This window comes from Ovis canadensis, chromosome 10 (genome assembly GCF_042477335.2).
Source record: "Ovis canadensis isolate MfBH-ARS-UI-01 breed Bighorn chromosome 10, ARS-UI_OviCan_v2, whole genome shotgun sequence".
In the NCBI taxonomy this organism is placed as follows: domain Eukaryota; kingdom Metazoa; phylum Chordata; class Mammalia; order Artiodactyla; family Bovidae; genus Ovis; species Ovis canadensis.
In genome coordinates, this window is record NC_091254.1 from 85,030,748 (window position 1) to 85,048,758 (window position 18,011).

The window sequence follows — 18,011 nt, forward strand, 5'->3', positions numbered from 1 at the left end:
CCTTTTCTAGTCTCTTCTTTACGTGGACTGCAGACCCTTCAGGCTTAGCCAGTGGAGGCTCCAGCCCTAAGCTGAAGGCTTATCGAGAAGAGGGAAAGGTGACTGCACTCACTGGCTCCTTCTAGCACCATACCTGAATAAGTGCAGTGTCCTTGAGCAGAAGTTACCTATACGGAAGTTATTTAAGTATTATCAAATAGTAACATTCCTATATGCTCAAGTTTAGCTGCATGTATTTTTGTTATGCAATTTTCAGGTATCTATGTTCATGTCTTGGTTTTAATTCAGTGTTTCCATTAACTTATATGAGCCTCAAGGACAAGGTCAGTCTTAATTAACTTTCCCTTTATACAGCCACACAGTCCCAGCAGTATATGTGATAGAACAGTGGCTGGTGATGAAGGGCCTAACGGTGATGAGATAGACCTGAAGCAGGTCCCACAGGGTTGGAGGTGGGTCATTGTCCAGGTTGTCAGGTGATGGAGGTATTGTGCTGTTTGAAGATTTTTTTCTGAGTTTTTTTTTTCTTCTTTTTTTGGTGACTTTACATGTGATAGTTTTGTCTATTTGAAATTCCCTTTCCTGTCTCACTGTGGAGAGATGTTCCTTACCCTTCGAGGCCCTGTTCCAGTGCTGCCAGGTCTCTGAAGCTCTTGCTCTCCTTTCCCAGTGGAATTAACAGCCTGATCTTTTCTGCTCGCCAGCGCTTCATTCCTATTTTATCACAGCACAGACACTGTCTTCCCATTAGATTCAGTATCTTTTTGAATCCCCTGCCCAACTGCGACCTTAGGTGGAAAGTTTGTACCTGACTCACTTCAGGTCTTTCTCAGCCAGTACTGCGTGTTCTCCAAGTTACTCCTTGAATTGGGCTGAAAGGTTGACTTCCTAGAAGTCTTTGTCTCCATTTGCACTTTGAGAAGGACCTGCCTGTGATGTCAGCACAGAAGAGCTATAAGGGAATCATGGATCACTGGTCCCTCCCTGTGCCCCCTGCTGTTGCTGCTAAAGAAAGTTGGCCTGTGGTCACTGAGGCTCATCTCTCACGTCTGTCCCCTCAGGAGTAAGACCGCAGCTGTCACGGATGACAGGATCAGGACCATGAGTGAAGTTATAACTGGCATCAAAACAATAAAAATGAATGCTTGGGAAAAGTCATTTATAGATCTTATTACCAGACTGAGAAGGTAAGTTTTTTATGTATCACACCATATTTTTGTACTTCCCCCCTGGTTTTACTGACTGAAATTAGAAGTCTTACCACTTTTCACATGAAGATGAGCTTAAATACTATGAATCCACGCCTCACATGTGGCAGGCGGGTTAAGTGGAAGAGGGGAAATGTCATTTTAAACTGCTGTTCCATTTACAATCTTCTTAAAGGCAAAATTATATATGCTTCTGAAGTGAAACAGTCAATAAACACATGAAAAAAATGTTCAACATCACTCTTTATTAGAGAAATGCAAATCATAACTACAGTGAAGTGTCACCTCACACTGGTAGGAATGGCCATCAAGAAAACATCTACAAACAATACCCTTTTGCTCTGTGGTGGGAGTGCAAATTGGCACAGCTATTATGGACAACAGGATGGAGATTCCTTAGAAAACTAGGAATAAGTCTACATATGACCCAGCCATCCCACTACTGGGCATATGCCCTGAGAAAACCAGAATTCAAAAAGACACTTGTACCTCAATGCTCACTGCAGCACTATTTACAATAGCCAGGACATGTGCTTCCAGAGGGGCCATGGTGCCTGTCTCTGTCTGATGTCTTGGTGTCTCACAATTTTGGGGTGTCTTATTCTCTTTCCCCACAAGTTCATGAGCTTCTGGAGGAGAGGGGCTGTGTCTTTCTGTCATCAGTGGGGAGCCCCGCCCAGGACTTGTGGTTATGAATGCTTGTTGAATGAATGTTCAAACCCAGTCTGATTGACCCACAGTGTTTACAAGGGTGACAGGAAGCCTCTGCTTAGTTGGAAGAGTGAAGTGGTGATGAAGTGTGTGGTCCTGGTGTCAGGACGGAGCCCTGGAGGTGCACTGTATAGTCCCTTCATGTGAGGACTTGGATATCAATACTTCTCTTAAAACCTATTTCATTCTGTCTTTTCCAGGAAGGAAATTTCCAAGATTCTGAAAAGTTCCTACCTTAGGGGCATGAATTTGGCATCATTTTTTGCTGTAAGCAAAATCATGATTTTTGTCACCTTCATCACCAATGAGTTCCTTGACAACCGGATCTCAGCCAGCCAGGTGTTTGTGGTGGTGACGCTGTTCGAGGCTCTGCGATTCTCGAGCACCCTCTACTTCCCGATGGCCGTCGAGAAGGTGTCAGAGGCTGTCATCAGCATCCGAAGAATCAAGGTTTGGGGACAAATAACTTTTTAAAGCTACAGGTGGATTTTACCTAAAATAGCTCCTTTATGTGGTATCACTGTGTGCCAGTTAGGTGAGCTTTAACTCTCCCAGTGCCAAAGCTGGCAGTCTTCCCAGAATGCTGCAGGTACTCTCTTCTCTTATTAGGTAGAGTGTGTTACAGGTATCGTGAGACTGGTTCACATGTAGGGGCAGTAGTATATATAAGTAGCATAGCACAGTGTGGTAATGCCTGCAGAGTGACTAAAATGTCTAAAAGCAGGAGAAACAAACAGGGTGCATCTCCTGTGATGGCTCCAGGGGCCAGGCAGTGACTGTGCGCAGTCCTGGGGCACAGGATTCCTCTCTCGGCTGGGAGGGGAGGAGCTTGCTGAGAGCTCCCTACTGCCTCAGATTCACTTTATTCTCTGTTCAAAAATGAATTCTTTCCTCCACAGATGTTTTGCTTGTTGGTGTCTGAACCTGCCTTTTGTGTCTGCCTTTTCATCCCTGGCCCCTTTTTATTTACTGCTTAATCCTCTCTCTAACTGCCCTCTTCTTTTCAAATTTGTAATTCCCACTATTAAGTGAACCAAGAACTTCCACATGCACAAGCTGGATTTATAAAGGCACAGGAACCAGAGATCAAATTGCCAACATCCACTGGATCATAGAAAAAGCAAGATAATTCCAGAAAAGCATCTACTTCTCCTTCATTGGAAACACTAAATTCTTTGACTGTGTGGATCACAAGGAACTGTGGAAAATTCTGAAAGAGATGGGAATACCAGACCACCTGACCTGTCTCCTGAGAAAACTGTATTCAGGTCAAGAAACAACAGTTAGAACTGTTGCTGGAACAAGTAATGGAACAAAGACTGGTTTTAGATTGGTAAAGGAGTACGTTAAGGCTGTATATTGTCACCTTCTCTTAAGGCTCAGTCAATAAAGAATCTGCCTGCAATGCAGGAAACCAGGGTTTGATCTCTGTGTGGGGAAGATCCCCTGGAGAAGGGCCTGACAACCCACTCCAGTGTTCTTGCCTGGAGAATTGCCATGGACAGAGGAGCCTGGAGGGCTACAATCCATGGGGTCCCTAAAAGTCAGACACGACTGAAGCAACTAAGCACAGCACAGCACATCAAGGCTGTTTATTGTCACCTTGCGTATTTACCTTATATTCAGAGTATATCATGTGAAATGCCAGGCTGGATGACGCTTAAGCTGGAATCAAGATTGCCAGGAGAAATATCCATAACCTCAGATATGCAGGTGATACCACCCCTATGGCAGAAAGTGAGGAGGTACTAAAAAGCCTCTTGACGAAAGTGAAAGAGGAGAGTGAAAAAGTTGGCTTAAAGCTCAACATTCAGAAAACTAAAGTCATGGCATCTGGTCCCATCACTTCATTGCAATATATGGGAAAACAATGAAAGCAGTGACAAATTTTATTTCCTTGGGCTCCAAAATCACTGCAGATGGTGACTTCAGCAATGAAATTAAAAGACGCTTACTCCTTGGAAGAAAAGCTGTGACAAACCTAGACAGCATTATTAAAAGCAGAGACATTACTTTGCCGACAAAAGTCCATATAGTCAAAGCAATAATTTTTCCAATAGTAATGGACATATGTGAAAGTTGGACCATAAAGAAGACTGAGTGCCAAATAATTGATGCTTTGGAATTGTGGTACTGGGGAAGACTCTTGAGAGTTCCTTGGGCTGCAAAGATTTCAAACCAGTCAATCCTAGAGGAAATCAACCCCGAGTACTCAGTGGAAGGATTGATGCTGAAGCTGAAGCTCCAGTACTTGGCCATCTAATGCCAAGAGCTGACTTATTGGAAAAGACTCTGATGCATTTTGAAGATTGAAGGCACGAGAAGGCAGCAACAGAGGATGAGATGGTTAGATAGTGTCACTGACTCAATCAGCATGAGTTTGAGCAAACTCTTGGAGATAGTGAAGGACAGGGGAGCCTGGTGTGCTGCAGTCCCCAGGGCTGCAAAGAGTTAGACACTACTTGATGACTGAACCACGGCAAATGCACTATATTATATGATTTTATTGATATATGCCATGAGCTGTAATAACAGTAAATATTATTCCATATGTTATTTAACATGTTCTGATGTGAACTAATACTCTAAGTACAGTTGGTAAAACATTATTTAGATTGTACAAAGGTTTTTATTGCAAATCCCAGGAAAGCAGTTGTTTTTTGCTTGTGCTCTCTTCCGAAGTTTAACAGTGTTTTTTTTTTTATTTGTTTTGTTTTCTTTGTTTCGTTTTCTGTAGAATTTTCTATTACTTGATGAGATACCAGAGCTCCACCCTCAGCAGCCATCAGATGGTGAAAGGATAGTGGACGTGCAAGATTTCACTGCTTTTTGGGATGAGGTAACAAGTCCTCCATTCCAGGATCCTGACTTCTAACAGACAACTGTGATGTGAATTTACTGGAGAATTTTTAGATTTTATGCATGGTGTAAATTGTGACTTGCTCATTTACTAAAAGTATGTTTTAAAAATTCTCAAAATTTGGACTAAAGTTGTATCTAATGGAGATTAAGTATAAAATCAACCTAAGACCTTTGACTTATTGCTTGCTCTCTATCTCATTTTCAAGAGAGCTTTCAAAGTATTAGCACCTTTTGAACTTAAAGTACATGCATTTGTAATGCTAGCATTTATAGGAATGGACAGACAAAATGCTGCAGTGTGGAATGGGTTAATTGCACAACTGGTTGTTAAAGAGGCTTTGGGGAGTTAGTGTACAAGTTAGCCTTGATTATCAGATCACATTATTATACATAGAATGAGGCTGTGATCTGGATTTTGGCTGGGGGCTCCCCCATCCTGAGCTTCTGGATGGTTCTGGACACTTTGGTGGCAGCCAGGGGCAGGAGGAGACAGCAGGTGGGCATGATGAGCACCAGTTAAAGGACTGCACTTGATGACAAGTAGACAGAGTTGTTGACAAGTTGGTGACAAGTTGGTGGTTTCCAACACTTGGTTTATTTGTTAGTTGCAGGCAAAGAGAAAAAATGACCAGGTCTGGTCTCAGGAAGCTGTCACTATCGCACACCCAGTGCAGCCCCTTTACCAACGGAAATGCTCCCCTCACCCCAGGTTTCGTGGTCCTCTGTGCTCCCCTCCTGTGTCAGTGTGGATTAGTCAGGAAAACTGAACCCCACCATGGGAGAGGGAGTTCCATGCAGGGAGTTAGTTACGGAGGTGATGAAAGAGGGAGGAAAAGTTAGAAAGGGTAGAACAGTGGTGCATGAGACAACTCAGAGCTTAGCAAAGGCAGGAAGCTAAGTCCCACCCCCAGGGCTGGAGGGACTCAGGGAGGAGACACCTCCACCAGAGGGTCCACCCTCCAGAGCAGAGCCCAGGAACCGGGCTGTCAGAGTGGGGACCACAGAGCACGCATCCTGATTGTAGACTCACCCTGTCTTCTGTGCCTGTGACTCTGTGGTGCCTCCTGCATCGTGTTCACCTGCTTCTGACTCAGCATCTGCCTTCCCCACCATCCACACAGTGGTTTGTTCCCAGATACATGAAACCACATCCCTGCACCTTCTGTCCATGGAAACTCACACACAGTGCCTGCCTTGCCCTGATGGTTTCTCCTGCCTTAATATAGTAGATTTATCTCCTGCTTGGTGTTTCTCGGCATAATGCTCTTGAAGCATATATAGAAAGCACCACTAAAATTCCATCTTAAAGGCCACTCTATGTGAATGCTAACACATACTTTATATGACTCATTAGCAGATTTTTTTTCCAGTAAACACATAGATTTATTTTATCTATTTATTTTTTGTAGATTAATTTTAAATCAGTTTGATATACAATGCAGATTGGTTCTGCAGTTTTTAATGAACTGAAATAAAAGTATCTATATACAACAGTATCTGCCTGTGCAACAAATATCTGCAAGGTAAAATAAGGGACTTATTTGTACTACAGTCTATGTGAAGAAAAACAGATGAAAAATCTGAAAAGGTTTCTATATACCTTATAGAGTAAAAAAAAATCAAATTATTAATAACTCAAGGTACTAAACTGCTAAAGGAAGAGGAACAAGGCTGTGAGGCTTTCCTTGTAAACTCTAACTCCATATTATGGTTTTGTTAGAGCAGCATTCAAAATTACAGTAGAGGCTTCATCAGCTACATTTTCACAGAAATACCTACAGTGTTAACATTACTGTGTGGCAACATGTTCCTGTCTAGCTAAATGACAATGATGCCTTTGCAGCTAATATTTACCACTTTGGGAGAATAGAAATTCTATGTATTCTCAACTGAATCTTGTATCTTCTAGCACTCCCTAAAAACTAACAGTCATGGCACTACTGTGAGGTACCTAGGTTGTTACTACTGAGGGAAACACAAAGATGTAAGCCTGCCTTTCCCCAGAAACCTCTGAAGCCAGAGATTTTAAACAATTAAGGCCCTTGAAAATACTAGAGATATGTACAGATTTGCAAGGAAAAGAAACTCTAGCTGTACCAGCAAGTAATGAAGAAACAGTAAATCTTCATTTTATGAACCTTTAATTATCTAAATGTAAGGAAACTTGGCTTAAGAAATGGACAAAAGCAATTTGTCATTTCTTAACCATAAAATATTGAAAACCAAGTGCTAAATTCAACCACTATAGACTAAAGAAACCAAAACAAAAAAATCCTTAGTAATTGGAGCCTTAATGAGCAAAAGCTCATTTTAAATTGATTTGAGCCCCTGAACTAATTCTGTGTGTCAAAGGCAGGGAAGAGGGATCCCTCTAAACTGGAATAAACTAGTGCTTCATAAGGAAACTAAAGAAATGAAAGTATGCATGTTATCACACCACAGGAATTGAAACTGATAAAGGATGGGAGAGAAGAAAGAAAAAGTATGATCTGCTTACCCAGGGCAATCATCATTAAAAATCCACAGTAATCTGACCAACTAAATTTTTTTCTGAAATTACACTGCTCACACTTACTGTGTTAAAACTTAAAATGATTGTCTCATTAAAGAGCAAATGATTCTAAAACAATTTCTTTCTTGCCTCATAGAAGTTACTTTTCAAGAAAGCTTGGTGGAAATCTTTGAGGCACAACAGTGTTAGGATAATTTTTTAAAGTACAGAGGAAAATAAAATTAAATCAACTTTATACTTTTTATTAGCCATAAGAAAACTTTTGGGTGGTTCAATAGATGAAGGCTTTTGACTTTGTATAACATCGTTTAAGTCACTTGGGTTTTGAATAAAATAGGGATGTTTTCAATTAAATGCTAACACTTAAATATCTTAAAGCAGGTTTTTTTATTGCCCATATCGACAGTTACATCCTCAGGGCAACTTTTCCCTTCTTTAATGTGAAATATCGAATCACCAAAATTTTAGGTTAAGTTTACCTGTCGGGCTGTCTTTAAGGCACTGTTTTTTAATTTATCAAAGATATAAGGTGCTTTACAAGTATGAACAATATTCTGCTATACTTTACTATTTTTCTTGTCTCTATGTAGAAAGAATAACTATTATTAAGCACAGAATTTTGCTGTAAGGCTACTAAATTTATAAATCTATTCCACTTTAGAAACGATAGCCAAAAATCCACCTGATTGATGCTGCTTCAGCATATTCTTCTCAATTCTGTCACTAAACTACATCCTGAGTTCGCATAAAAATAACACAGCTTTCAGACTTTAAAATGACAACATTTAAACTGCCAAGAGAGTCATGGGGTTGTCTGCACAGGACAGTGTTTTCCATCACTTACAGAGTCACAGCTGACATGTCAAGAACAGAGAACCAATAACACAGCAACAGTCATTTAAGGTAAAAGAAGACACAAGGTTTCATGCAGAATGTTTTAAATATTCCCTTGAGCAAAGTGATTTAACTGATTCTTCTTCAAGGGCGGGGCTCATATGGGAACAGTTAAAAGTCCTAGAATAACATCTTCCACGTGGGACACATTGAAAGAAAATATTGTAGTTTCAGTTAGTTACACTCCAGTCCTTGTTAATTCAGCAGGTCTGTTTTCACAGTGTAGTAGTTTTGTTTTTTAGATCTGCAGAATTTATAGAGAAAGAAAATAATACCTTGCGCACCCAAGACAAAGATATTTCCTCTAAAGAAACTGGATGTGTCAAAGGCAGACTTTGGCACAGGTTGGGAGGTCGGAGTTAGAGTGGTGTTACTTGTACCTGACGTGGTCTCTGTGGTGGGAGCTGAGGAGGGGAAGGCAGAGTCATGGTTTTAGAATTTGTTGGTGTTGGTTGGCAGTGGGCACAGAACAGAATTCAGCACCTGGCAGTCACTAATGTTGAGTTATCTGAACGGTAGCTTTTACCTTTCATTGTTTCCCAAAGAAGTTAATATTAGCAACCTTAGCATCAAAACAGGAAACACAGCTGTTTTGGTTTCCCAGATTTCTGGTGCTGGAGAGGTGCCCCTGAGGAGTAGCGGCACTGGGGCTCTCGTGGTGCTCAGTAAAATCGGGCTGTAGTCACGTCAGGGCCAAGGTGGTGTCCTGAACCGGTCATCGCACAGAGCGTGGCCAGGCAGCCCGCGGCCCAGAGCAGCAGGTGGGAGAGCCCGACGTCGCCTCCTCCGTGCAGGTGTTCAAATAGACCTGGGGCGCCCAATGCTGTCTGTCCTTCTGTCCCCTGCATCCTCCCCCTGAGTTTGTGCAGGTGTCCATTGAATTGCTTTTGTGTGAAACTATGCAGCATTTTTAAGTGAACTATCTTGTTCTTTCAAGAGCTTAATAGCTTGGTCACAGACTTCTGCATAAACTGCACTGTAGTCCAGAACACCCTGTTCTGTTGTCCTGGCCTTGCCTATGGAAGGACTGTGCCCCTTGCTGGGGTCATTAGTAATTAGGGCTGTCAGGTTAGGTCATGGGTGGCTGTCAGGTTAGGTCATGGGTGAGAGAGCCCTAGGAGGGGAAGGGGAAGACACTAGGGTTTTGGAGAGAAGCTGAGTCTGAATGAAGCCCCTGCTGGGCTGGAAGGCAGGAGACAGATGTGAGCTCTGTAACCTGCTCCCCTAGACAGCCAGGTGGGCAGGTGGGGAAGGTCTCAGGGACCCAGGTCTCATTCATGGAATGATGGGACTTGGTCTCGATCTTTAAGCTTTAAAATAAATGGTCCCAGGACTTCTCTGGTGGTCCAGTGGTTAAGAATCCACCTTCCAGTGCAGGGAACATGGGTTCTACCCCTGGTGAAGAATTAAGATCTCACATGCTCTGGAGCAATTAAGCCCACACACTGCAACAAAGACCGAGAGCAGCCAAAATAAGAAAAATAGTCCTGTGGGAGCCTGCAGATCTCACGGGACCAGGGTTTCGAACTGTGTCTGCAAGCCTGGGCTCAGATGATAATCCTTGAGTCAGTGTCCCCCAGCCTGGATAACCAACCAGTCGGGGAGGGGACCCAGCAGCCATGGACTGTTGAGTGCTGCCACCTTCTGGTCACCTCAGAGCAGTGCCGGATCCTGGAGCCTGAACAGGGAGGGAACACTGTCTGGCCCTAACAGACAGTTCAATTCAGTTCAGTTGCTCAGTTTTGTCCAACTCTTTGAGACCTCATGGACTGAAGCACACCAGGCTTCCTTGTTCATCACCAACTTCCAGAGCTTACTCAAACTCATGTCCATCGAGTCAGTGATGCCATCCAACCATCTCATCCTCTGTCATCCCCCTTCTCCTCCCGCCTTCAGTCTTTCCCAGCATCAGGGTCTTCTCAAATGATTCATTTCTTTGCATCAGGTGGCCAAACTATTGGAGTTTCAGCTTCAGCATCTGTCCTTCCAGTGAATATTCAGGGCTGATTTTCTTTAGGACAGACTGGTTGGATCTCCGTGCTGTCCGAGGGACTCTCAAGAGTCTTCTCCAACACCATAGTTCAAAAGCATCAATTCTTTGGTGCTCAGCTTTCTTCATAGTCCAAATCTCACATCCATACATGACTCCTGGAAAAATCATAGCTTTGACTAGATGGACCTTTGTTGGTAAATTAATATCTCTGCTTTTTAATATGCTGTGTAGGTTGGTCATAGCTTTTCTTTGAAGGAGCAAGCATCTTTTAATTTCATGGCTGCAGTCACCATCTGCAGTGATTTTGGAGCTCCAAAAAATAAAGTCTGTCACTGTTTTCATTGTTTCCCCATCTATTTGCCATGAAGTGATGGGACTGGATGCCATGATCTTAGTTTTCTGAATGTTGAGTTTTAAGCCAGCTTTTTCACTCTCCTCTTTCATTTTCATCAAGAGGCTCTTTAGTTCTTCTTCACTTTCTGCCATAAGGGTGGTGTCATCTGCATATCTGAGGTCATTGATATTTCTCCCAGCAGTCTTGATTCCAGCTTGTGCTTCATCCAGCCTGGCATTTCACTTAAAATGACAGACTGAGGGGCTGCAATAGGAAGCTGATGTTTGTAGGTGGTTCACTATTTTGTAGTCATAACTGAGTGAAAAGTAGTAAAGTAGGAATTCCAAGTGTCAGGCAGGAAGAAAGGAGTGGAGAAGCTTAGAAACTAGCTTAAAAAATATTTCTTGTGTATTAAAATCTAGCTTCTTGTTGTTAATTTGTCATTCCCCAAATCTGAAACTAGTTTTTTTTTTCTTTTGGTGATGAAAAATCAGTCATTATTTTAGTATGTGAATGTTGTATAATCAGTTCAGTGCTTTCCAGAAAATATTTTCAGTTTGAAGATTATCTAGACTTTTAATCCAGACTCTGTGCTTTTAGTCTTTAGGGCATTTTACTTAATCACGTGTAACCACTATTTTTTTTTTCTTGACACAGAAGTTACTGGCAATTTTATCAACATTTTGGATATGTAAACACACACAGACACACACCCTTAAGTCTACCAGGAATCCAACCTGTGATTGGCTTGATGAGTACTTTGTTTTTCTCCCTCACATTGCTCTTGCGTGTACCTTCGTGTTTTATGTTTTTCTTATGGTACAAGTACTTTATTGGTCCTATTTAGCCGGGACAGGTAATGCATGTAAGACATAGGAAATTGAGGCTTTATCACTTTACCCCATAATGTCATAATTAATTTCTTTATTCCCCAATTATTGTTGTGTTTGTGCTACAGTAGTTCAGTTCAGTTCAGTCACTCAGTCGTGTCCGACTCTTTGCGACCCCATGAATTGCAGCACGCCAGGCCTCCCTCTCCATCACCAACTCCTGGAGTTCACTCAGACTCACATCCATCGAGTCAGTGATGCCTGTTACTTATAAGAATTAATTTACCAAGAGTGACTTCTTCATATAAAGTTCCCCTTTGCTTGCTGAGCATTACTGAGGTTCATTCTATATGGAATGAAAATGGAGACATTTGTGGAGATTTCAAATTATTTATTGAAGGGCCAGGCACACCAGGTACTTATGCTGCCACCTTGTGGATTAATGAGATAGACAGTTAAAACCAAGGGTCATGATGAAAACTTGAAAAGGAAGTGTTAGTCTTTCAGTCACGTCCGACTCTTTGCAACCCCATGGACTGTAGCCTGCCAGTCTCCTCTGTCCATAATATTTTCCAGGCAAGAATACTGGAGTAGGTTTCCATTCTCTTCTCCAGGGGATCTTCCTGACCCAGGGATCGAAACTTGTATCTCCTACATTGCAGGCAGATTCTTTACCGTCTGAGCCACATGATTAAAAACCTCCCACACTGAATATTGTATTAAGTACATTATTTTTAATAAACTAGCATGCATCCTTCAGTTTGCACTTCAGGCAGGTACCTTGTCATCTCTGCTATATAAAATCTGTGGGTGTCTAGAGCTGTGTCTGGAAATCTGGTAAGAGAAGGAGCCTTCCTAAAGGCAGCTAAAACTTCTTCAACACCCCAAAGAGAGGATGGATGAAAAGGCCTCTTGGGCACAGTATATTGAAATAGGAAGGAGAAAAATGTTGGTTAATGTTAGCATATCAATAACTATTACATTATTTTCTCTATTTTCTAAAGTAAGGTATGTGTTACTTTATTGAAATGGGTACATTTTTATAAACTTTAATTTGCAGGAATCAGAAACCTCAACTCTACAAGGCCTTTCCTTTACTGTCAGACCCGGTGAACTGTTAGCTGTGGTTGGACCTGTGGGAGCAGGAAAGGTTAGTTGTGATGCCCTTGATGCAACACCACACCCCCTGTTAAATTCTTGAGTGGAGCCCAGAGCTGAGGGTGACACAGTTTGAATGTATCTAGAATGGCATTTCTCTAGGTGTGTTCCATGCAATATTAGTTTTGTGAGAAGGTTTCGTGGCCACATAAACCTGGATAAATGCACACTGTGCTTTCCTTCTTGGTGCTTTACATTGCACAGTTGGGAACTGGTGTCAGGAATTCGGACGTCTCAGTGAAGGAGATCATCTATGTGGCAGCTGTTCAGGTTGGATGGAGACAATGGGGGCTTCTTTTTGTCACAGTGGCCCCTCCAGGAAGTCTGGAGGTGGTAAAGGCTCTTCTAGGAAGCTCTGAGCGTTTCCTTACGTAACTTGACTTGGTCCCATCAGTGCACGTGCAGTGAAGGTGCAGCCACGTGCTGGAGATAAAGGTACAGACTTTATCCTCTCTGCCTTTCAGAGGCAACCTGGTTCTGGGGCAAGATAGATACACAGGCAGATTATTTCAGCCCAGTGTGGTGAGCACTCTGAGGGTATGGACATGGATACGTCATTTCTCTGTGTTACAAGAGATGTGAAGGGCGTGTATAGGTGCTCTTAGTGTCCTGTGTTTTGTACAACAGAATGCAGAAACCTAAATGTGGAGTGTGTACACGAGATGGTGATGATTTCCTCCATGAAGGGCTTTAAAAATTTTTATTTTTTAAAAATTGGAGAATAATCACTTTACAATATTGTGTTGGTTTCTGCCATACATCAACATGAATGAACAGCCATAGGTATACAGATGTTTCCTCTCTCTTGAATCTCTTTCCTACCTCTCACCCTGTCCTACCACCCTAGGTTGTTGCAGAGCACAGGATTTGAGCTCCCTGGGCACGATGGACTTTTATTCTTCAAATACAACTAGCTCAGAGTTCTTTTAAATAATAATCTTTGGCTATATTCTTCACATATAGCTTAAAAGAACTTTTTAAATATATTTTAAAATTTATTTGGTTGTATTGGGTCTTGGTTGCAGTGCGCGGGGTCTCTAATTGTGGCATGTGGGCTGGGTTGCCCTGGGGCATGTGGGATCTTAGTTCCCTGACCAGGGGACCAGGGATCTAATCAGAACTTCTGTCATTGGAAGGCGGATTCTTCTTTTTTCTTTTTTTTTTTCAGTGTTTATACTCTGAATGTAGTTACTATTGTTTTAAACTTTTTATTTTGTATTGGGTGGTAGCCAATTAACAATGTTCTGATAGTTTCAGGTGAACAGTGAAGGGTGTATGTCAGCCATATGTACACATGCATCCATTCTCCCCCAAATTCCCCTCCCATCCAGTTTGTCGCATAACATTGAATAGAGTTCCATGACCGATAGAGTAGGTCCCTGTTTGTTATCCATTTCAAATATAGCAGTGTGTACCTGTCCATCCTGAACTCCCAGACTGTCCCTTCTGCCCATCCTGGAAGGTGGATTCTTAACCATTTGACCACCAGGGAAATCCCCACATAGCTTTTTTTTCTTGTTGTTGCAAAGTACATTTAATGATGATAACTTTATATAATTTACTTCCTATATTTGATGTTACAAACTTTAGGGTCTTTGAGATAGGGAAGACCCTTGTATGTAACTGGCATAAACCCCCAAATTTGAGCTCTGTTAATTGCTTCTGTGATTTCTTTTTTTTTGTTCCCACAAAGACCTGTTATGTGCCTTCTATAAATGCATCCAATAAATGGAGAAATAAACTAGGATAAAACCTGTAGATTCTTATAATCTACACATTTTTCATACAAGATACATTTTTTTCAGAGGCTCCTTATAAGGATTTTCCATTGGAATAGGCAGGTCCCTGTTGCTGGTTACCTGTTTATATTGTGAACAACTTCTTCTCCACAGCCCTGCATGAATCCCGGGATTCGTGAGGCAGACAATAGCTGTTGTGAAATGTGCCAACTTTCTCTTCCCTAGCCCACTGCAAAGAGCTGCCATAGTGGCCATGGTTCCTTGCTCCTCCCCTCCCCACATAGTTTTTTAAGAACAAGTATTTGTCAAGTAACAGATACCAGATACAAGACCAACTGCATTAAACATCAGATACAGAAAGCACACATCATGCTGGTCTTCTCTGCTAGTGAAGGATGTTAGACATTCTTAGTCTTTGCTGAGTAGAGCACTTCATTTGGGGGAAACTCTGGCAGGGTGGATTGTTACAGTATTAATATTCCTTATCAACCTTTAGTCTACATTGACCAATAGTGCTGTTTTCCATTTTTTCCTGCAACTTCCAGACCTGTACTTTATCCTGTTCTGATATCATTGATCAAGTACCAGGGTGGGGTCGGCTGTGCTGCGGGGCGTGTTCCCTCCTGAGTGCTGCCTGTTCACCTGTGTGTGTTGCTGTCTGTTTCAGTCGTCACTGTTACGTGCTCTGCTGGGAGAGCTGCCCCCGAGCCAGGGGAAGGTCAGCGTGCACGGGAGGATCGCGTATGTTTCTCAGCAGCCCTGGTTGTTTCCAGGAACTGTGAGGAGTAACATTTTATTTGGGAAGAAATATGAAAAAGACCGATATGAAAAAGTAATAAGGGCTTGTGCTTTGGAAGAGGTGAGTAATGACTCTTGAGTTGCATGTACTCAGATTTCAAATAATGATAATATTGGTTTAACCTCTAAGATTTGTTGAAAGTTCTTTTTATTTGATTTTGAAAGGTCTTTTATTTGTTGCTTTAAGCTGGACTTCTGAGTAAGTATGCAGTCATATATGTTGTTGTTTTAATTCTAGCGTGGTAATGATGGTCACAGAATGCCTTTGTTTCATTTGGTGAAGTTTCATTCACTTTTAGATTCTTTTTTTAATGGACAATTAACAACAACTTGTCGGAATAGAGAGCACTGTGTAATGAACCCTCATGTTCCCATGCCCGGGTTCAGCCAGGGTCGGCTGGTGGCCAGTCTTGCTGGGTCTTTACCTCTGCCCTGTGCCACCCCAGCACCCAACATCACACCCCATCCCCTGGTATTCCAAAGCTGATCCTAGACCTCAGGTTAGTTCATCTGTAGACATTGTTGTTCAGTCACTAAGTCCTGTCCAACTCTTTTTGACCCCGTGGAGCACAGCACGCCAGGCTTCCCTGTCCTTCACCATCTCCTGGAGCTTGCTTAAACTCATGTCCACCAAGTTGGTGATGCCATCCAACCATCTCATTCTCTGTCATCCCCTTCTTCTCCTGCCCTCAGTGTTTTCCAGTGTCAGGGTCTTTTCCAATGAGTTGGCAGTTCGTACAAGTGGCCAAATTATTGGAGCTTCAGCTTTAGCATCAGTCTTTCCAGTGAATATTCAGGGTTGATTTCCTTTAGGATCGACTGGTTTAATCTCCTTGCAGTCCAAGGGACTCTCAAGAGACTTCTCTAGAACAATAATTCAAAAGTATCAATTCTTTGGCACTCAGCCTTCTTTATGGTCCAGCTCTAACATTCATACACGAGTACTGGAAAAATCATAGCTTTGACTGTATGGACCCTTGTCAGCAAAGTGATGTCTCTGCTTTTTAATATGCTGTCTAGGTTGGTCGTAGCTTTTCTTCCAAAAGAGCAAGCATCTTTTAATTTCATGGGTGCAGTCACCATCTGCAGTGAGTTTTTTTTCATCTGCAGTGATTTTTGAGCCCAAGAAAATAAAATCTGTCACTGTTTCCACCTTTTCCCCATCTATTTGCCAGGAGGTAATGGGACCAGATGCCACATAAATCAACAGTAAACATATTCTGTTACCATAAGCAATATAAAATGTAACATTTGACTGTATATTATCTTTAACCACTTTAAAAATCTTTAAAAAATTTTATAAAAAGCTTTTAATGATTTTAAAAACTTTTAGGCATTACATAAAGGTATCATGCTGATAAATTCTAGTTTGATATTTTCCCACATAGTTCGCTTGATCTTACAAACCCCTCTTGGATGCCTGTAAGTTTGTACTTTCATCTTATATTTACACATTCCTGCCAACTTGGACATTTTCTTTTCAGGTTGCCTTAACAATCATAGGATAATAAGTTAACTGATCATTCTGTGTCTAGGTATAGAGGCCTTTGAGACTTGAGTTATTTTAGTGTTGCCTTCATTTCAAATATAATCTTCAGTCACCACCTGGGCAGCGTGATATGAAAGAGCAAAAGGCTATGAACTGGTTCAAAAGGACATCATCTGGTTCAGATCCCAGCTCTTCTGTTTAACAGTTGACCATCCTCAGACCAGTGATATGACCTCACTTAGTAAATTTGCTCATCTGTGAAGTGGGGCCAGGACTTCCTGTGAACTTGTTGTGAAGATTAGAGATAATCAGCCTCAGGGTCCAGCCCAGAGCTTGGTGCACAGATCTTACCACCCCCACACCCACCCCTGCCAGGAGCTGAGAGAAGCCATGTACAGATGATGAAGCAGAATAAGATGGTCCTTCATGAGAGATGGGAGGTGTAAACAGAGCCTTAGGAACTCAGCAGGTAGGGATGAGTCCAGGATGGTTCCATGGGAGAGGATACTTGGGATGAGCCTGGGGAAACGGGCAGGATATTGACAGGCCATGAGAGGAGGGGCGATTCCACGTGGAAGAAAAGCTGTGAAGGAAGGAGGGTTGCTGCTGCTCAACTCTCGAGTCCAGCCCTCCTCTGCCAGGGCCTCACGTCCGGCCCACATTTACCATTTCAGCAGTCTGCTCCCTGGTGCTTCTACTGTAAGTCTCCACCATCCCTGAAGGGCCCTTGATGTGCTTCTGGGCGGATGGCATCCAAACCAGCATCACCATTTCCTAGTTTGCCTCTAGTGTGTGTGTCTGCTGTTCAGTGAGAATTGGGGAAACTTAACTTAAAGGAAAATAACATGAATAAGAATACCTTTCTGTCAGTGGGGGGAATTGTAGTCTATACTCGTCAGACTTTTCCCTTTAACCTAATCAGAAAATAGTGGCTGGGAAATTAGCAGGACTTGGATTTTATTTCGAATCCTGTGAAATGTTTTTCCCATTTGGGGCTGGTCCATAAATAATGGTCAGAGTCAACAACACGCTCACAGTACTGCTACCAGACTTGGAGAGAGCTTGTTTCTTGTGCCCCAACTGTGCCGAGTGAATGAGTGGATTTAGGTGCCTTTTCTAGAACATGGTTAAGATTGCTGTGCTATGATGTGTTACTATTTTGAGAAACAAAATGAAACAACATAGAATCAAAGCATAAAAGCTAAGTGGAACAGTTTGCAAGGACTTCAACAGTGAAACAAAGGCCAACAACTCTGTGTTTATGTGTGTGTGCGTGTGTGTGCGAGAACCTGTCTTAAAATGGCTCACTGTTGTTCATGAAAACCAAAGCAAGTGTGTGTGTGTGTGGCTGGGAATCTGTCTTAAAATGGCTCACTGTTGTTCATGAAAACCTAAGCAAGGGATGGTAATTACTTCTGAGCTCAACAAAGAAAGAAGGTGAAAAATTATGAATTTTCATGACAGACCAATTGCTGCCTTTCAT

The 18,011-nt window shown here is 42.2% G+C and overlaps 1 protein-coding gene and 1 pseudogene across 3 annotated transcripts in view; one reads left to right on the top strand and one right to left on the bottom strand.

Moving 5' to 3' along the window:
- The window catches only part of LOC138446668 (ATP-binding cassette sub-family C member 4-like), a 172,526-nt gene that overhangs the window by 34,177 nt on the left and 120,338 nt on the right, over window positions 1-18,011 (top strand). For 2 of the 3 annotated variants that reach the window (XM_069601890.1, XM_069601893.1), the window contains exons 7-11: window positions 1,062-1,187; window positions 2,120-2,369; window positions 4,657-4,758; window positions 12,405-12,494; window positions 14,909-15,100. In XM_069601890.1, coding sequence (XP_069457991.1) covers window positions 1,062-1,187; window positions 2,120-2,369; window positions 4,657-4,758; window positions 12,405-12,494; window positions 14,909-15,100 — 760 coding nt within the window. The remainder of the gene's footprint in view (window positions 1-1,061; window positions 1,188-2,119; window positions 2,370-4,656; window positions 4,759-12,404; window positions 12,495-14,908; window positions 15,101-18,011) is intronic. The other variant, XM_069601891.1, reaches the window with a different exon arrangement.
- On the bottom strand, window positions 14,061-14,496 carry LOC138446810 (small ribosomal subunit protein bS18m pseudogene; annotated as a pseudogene).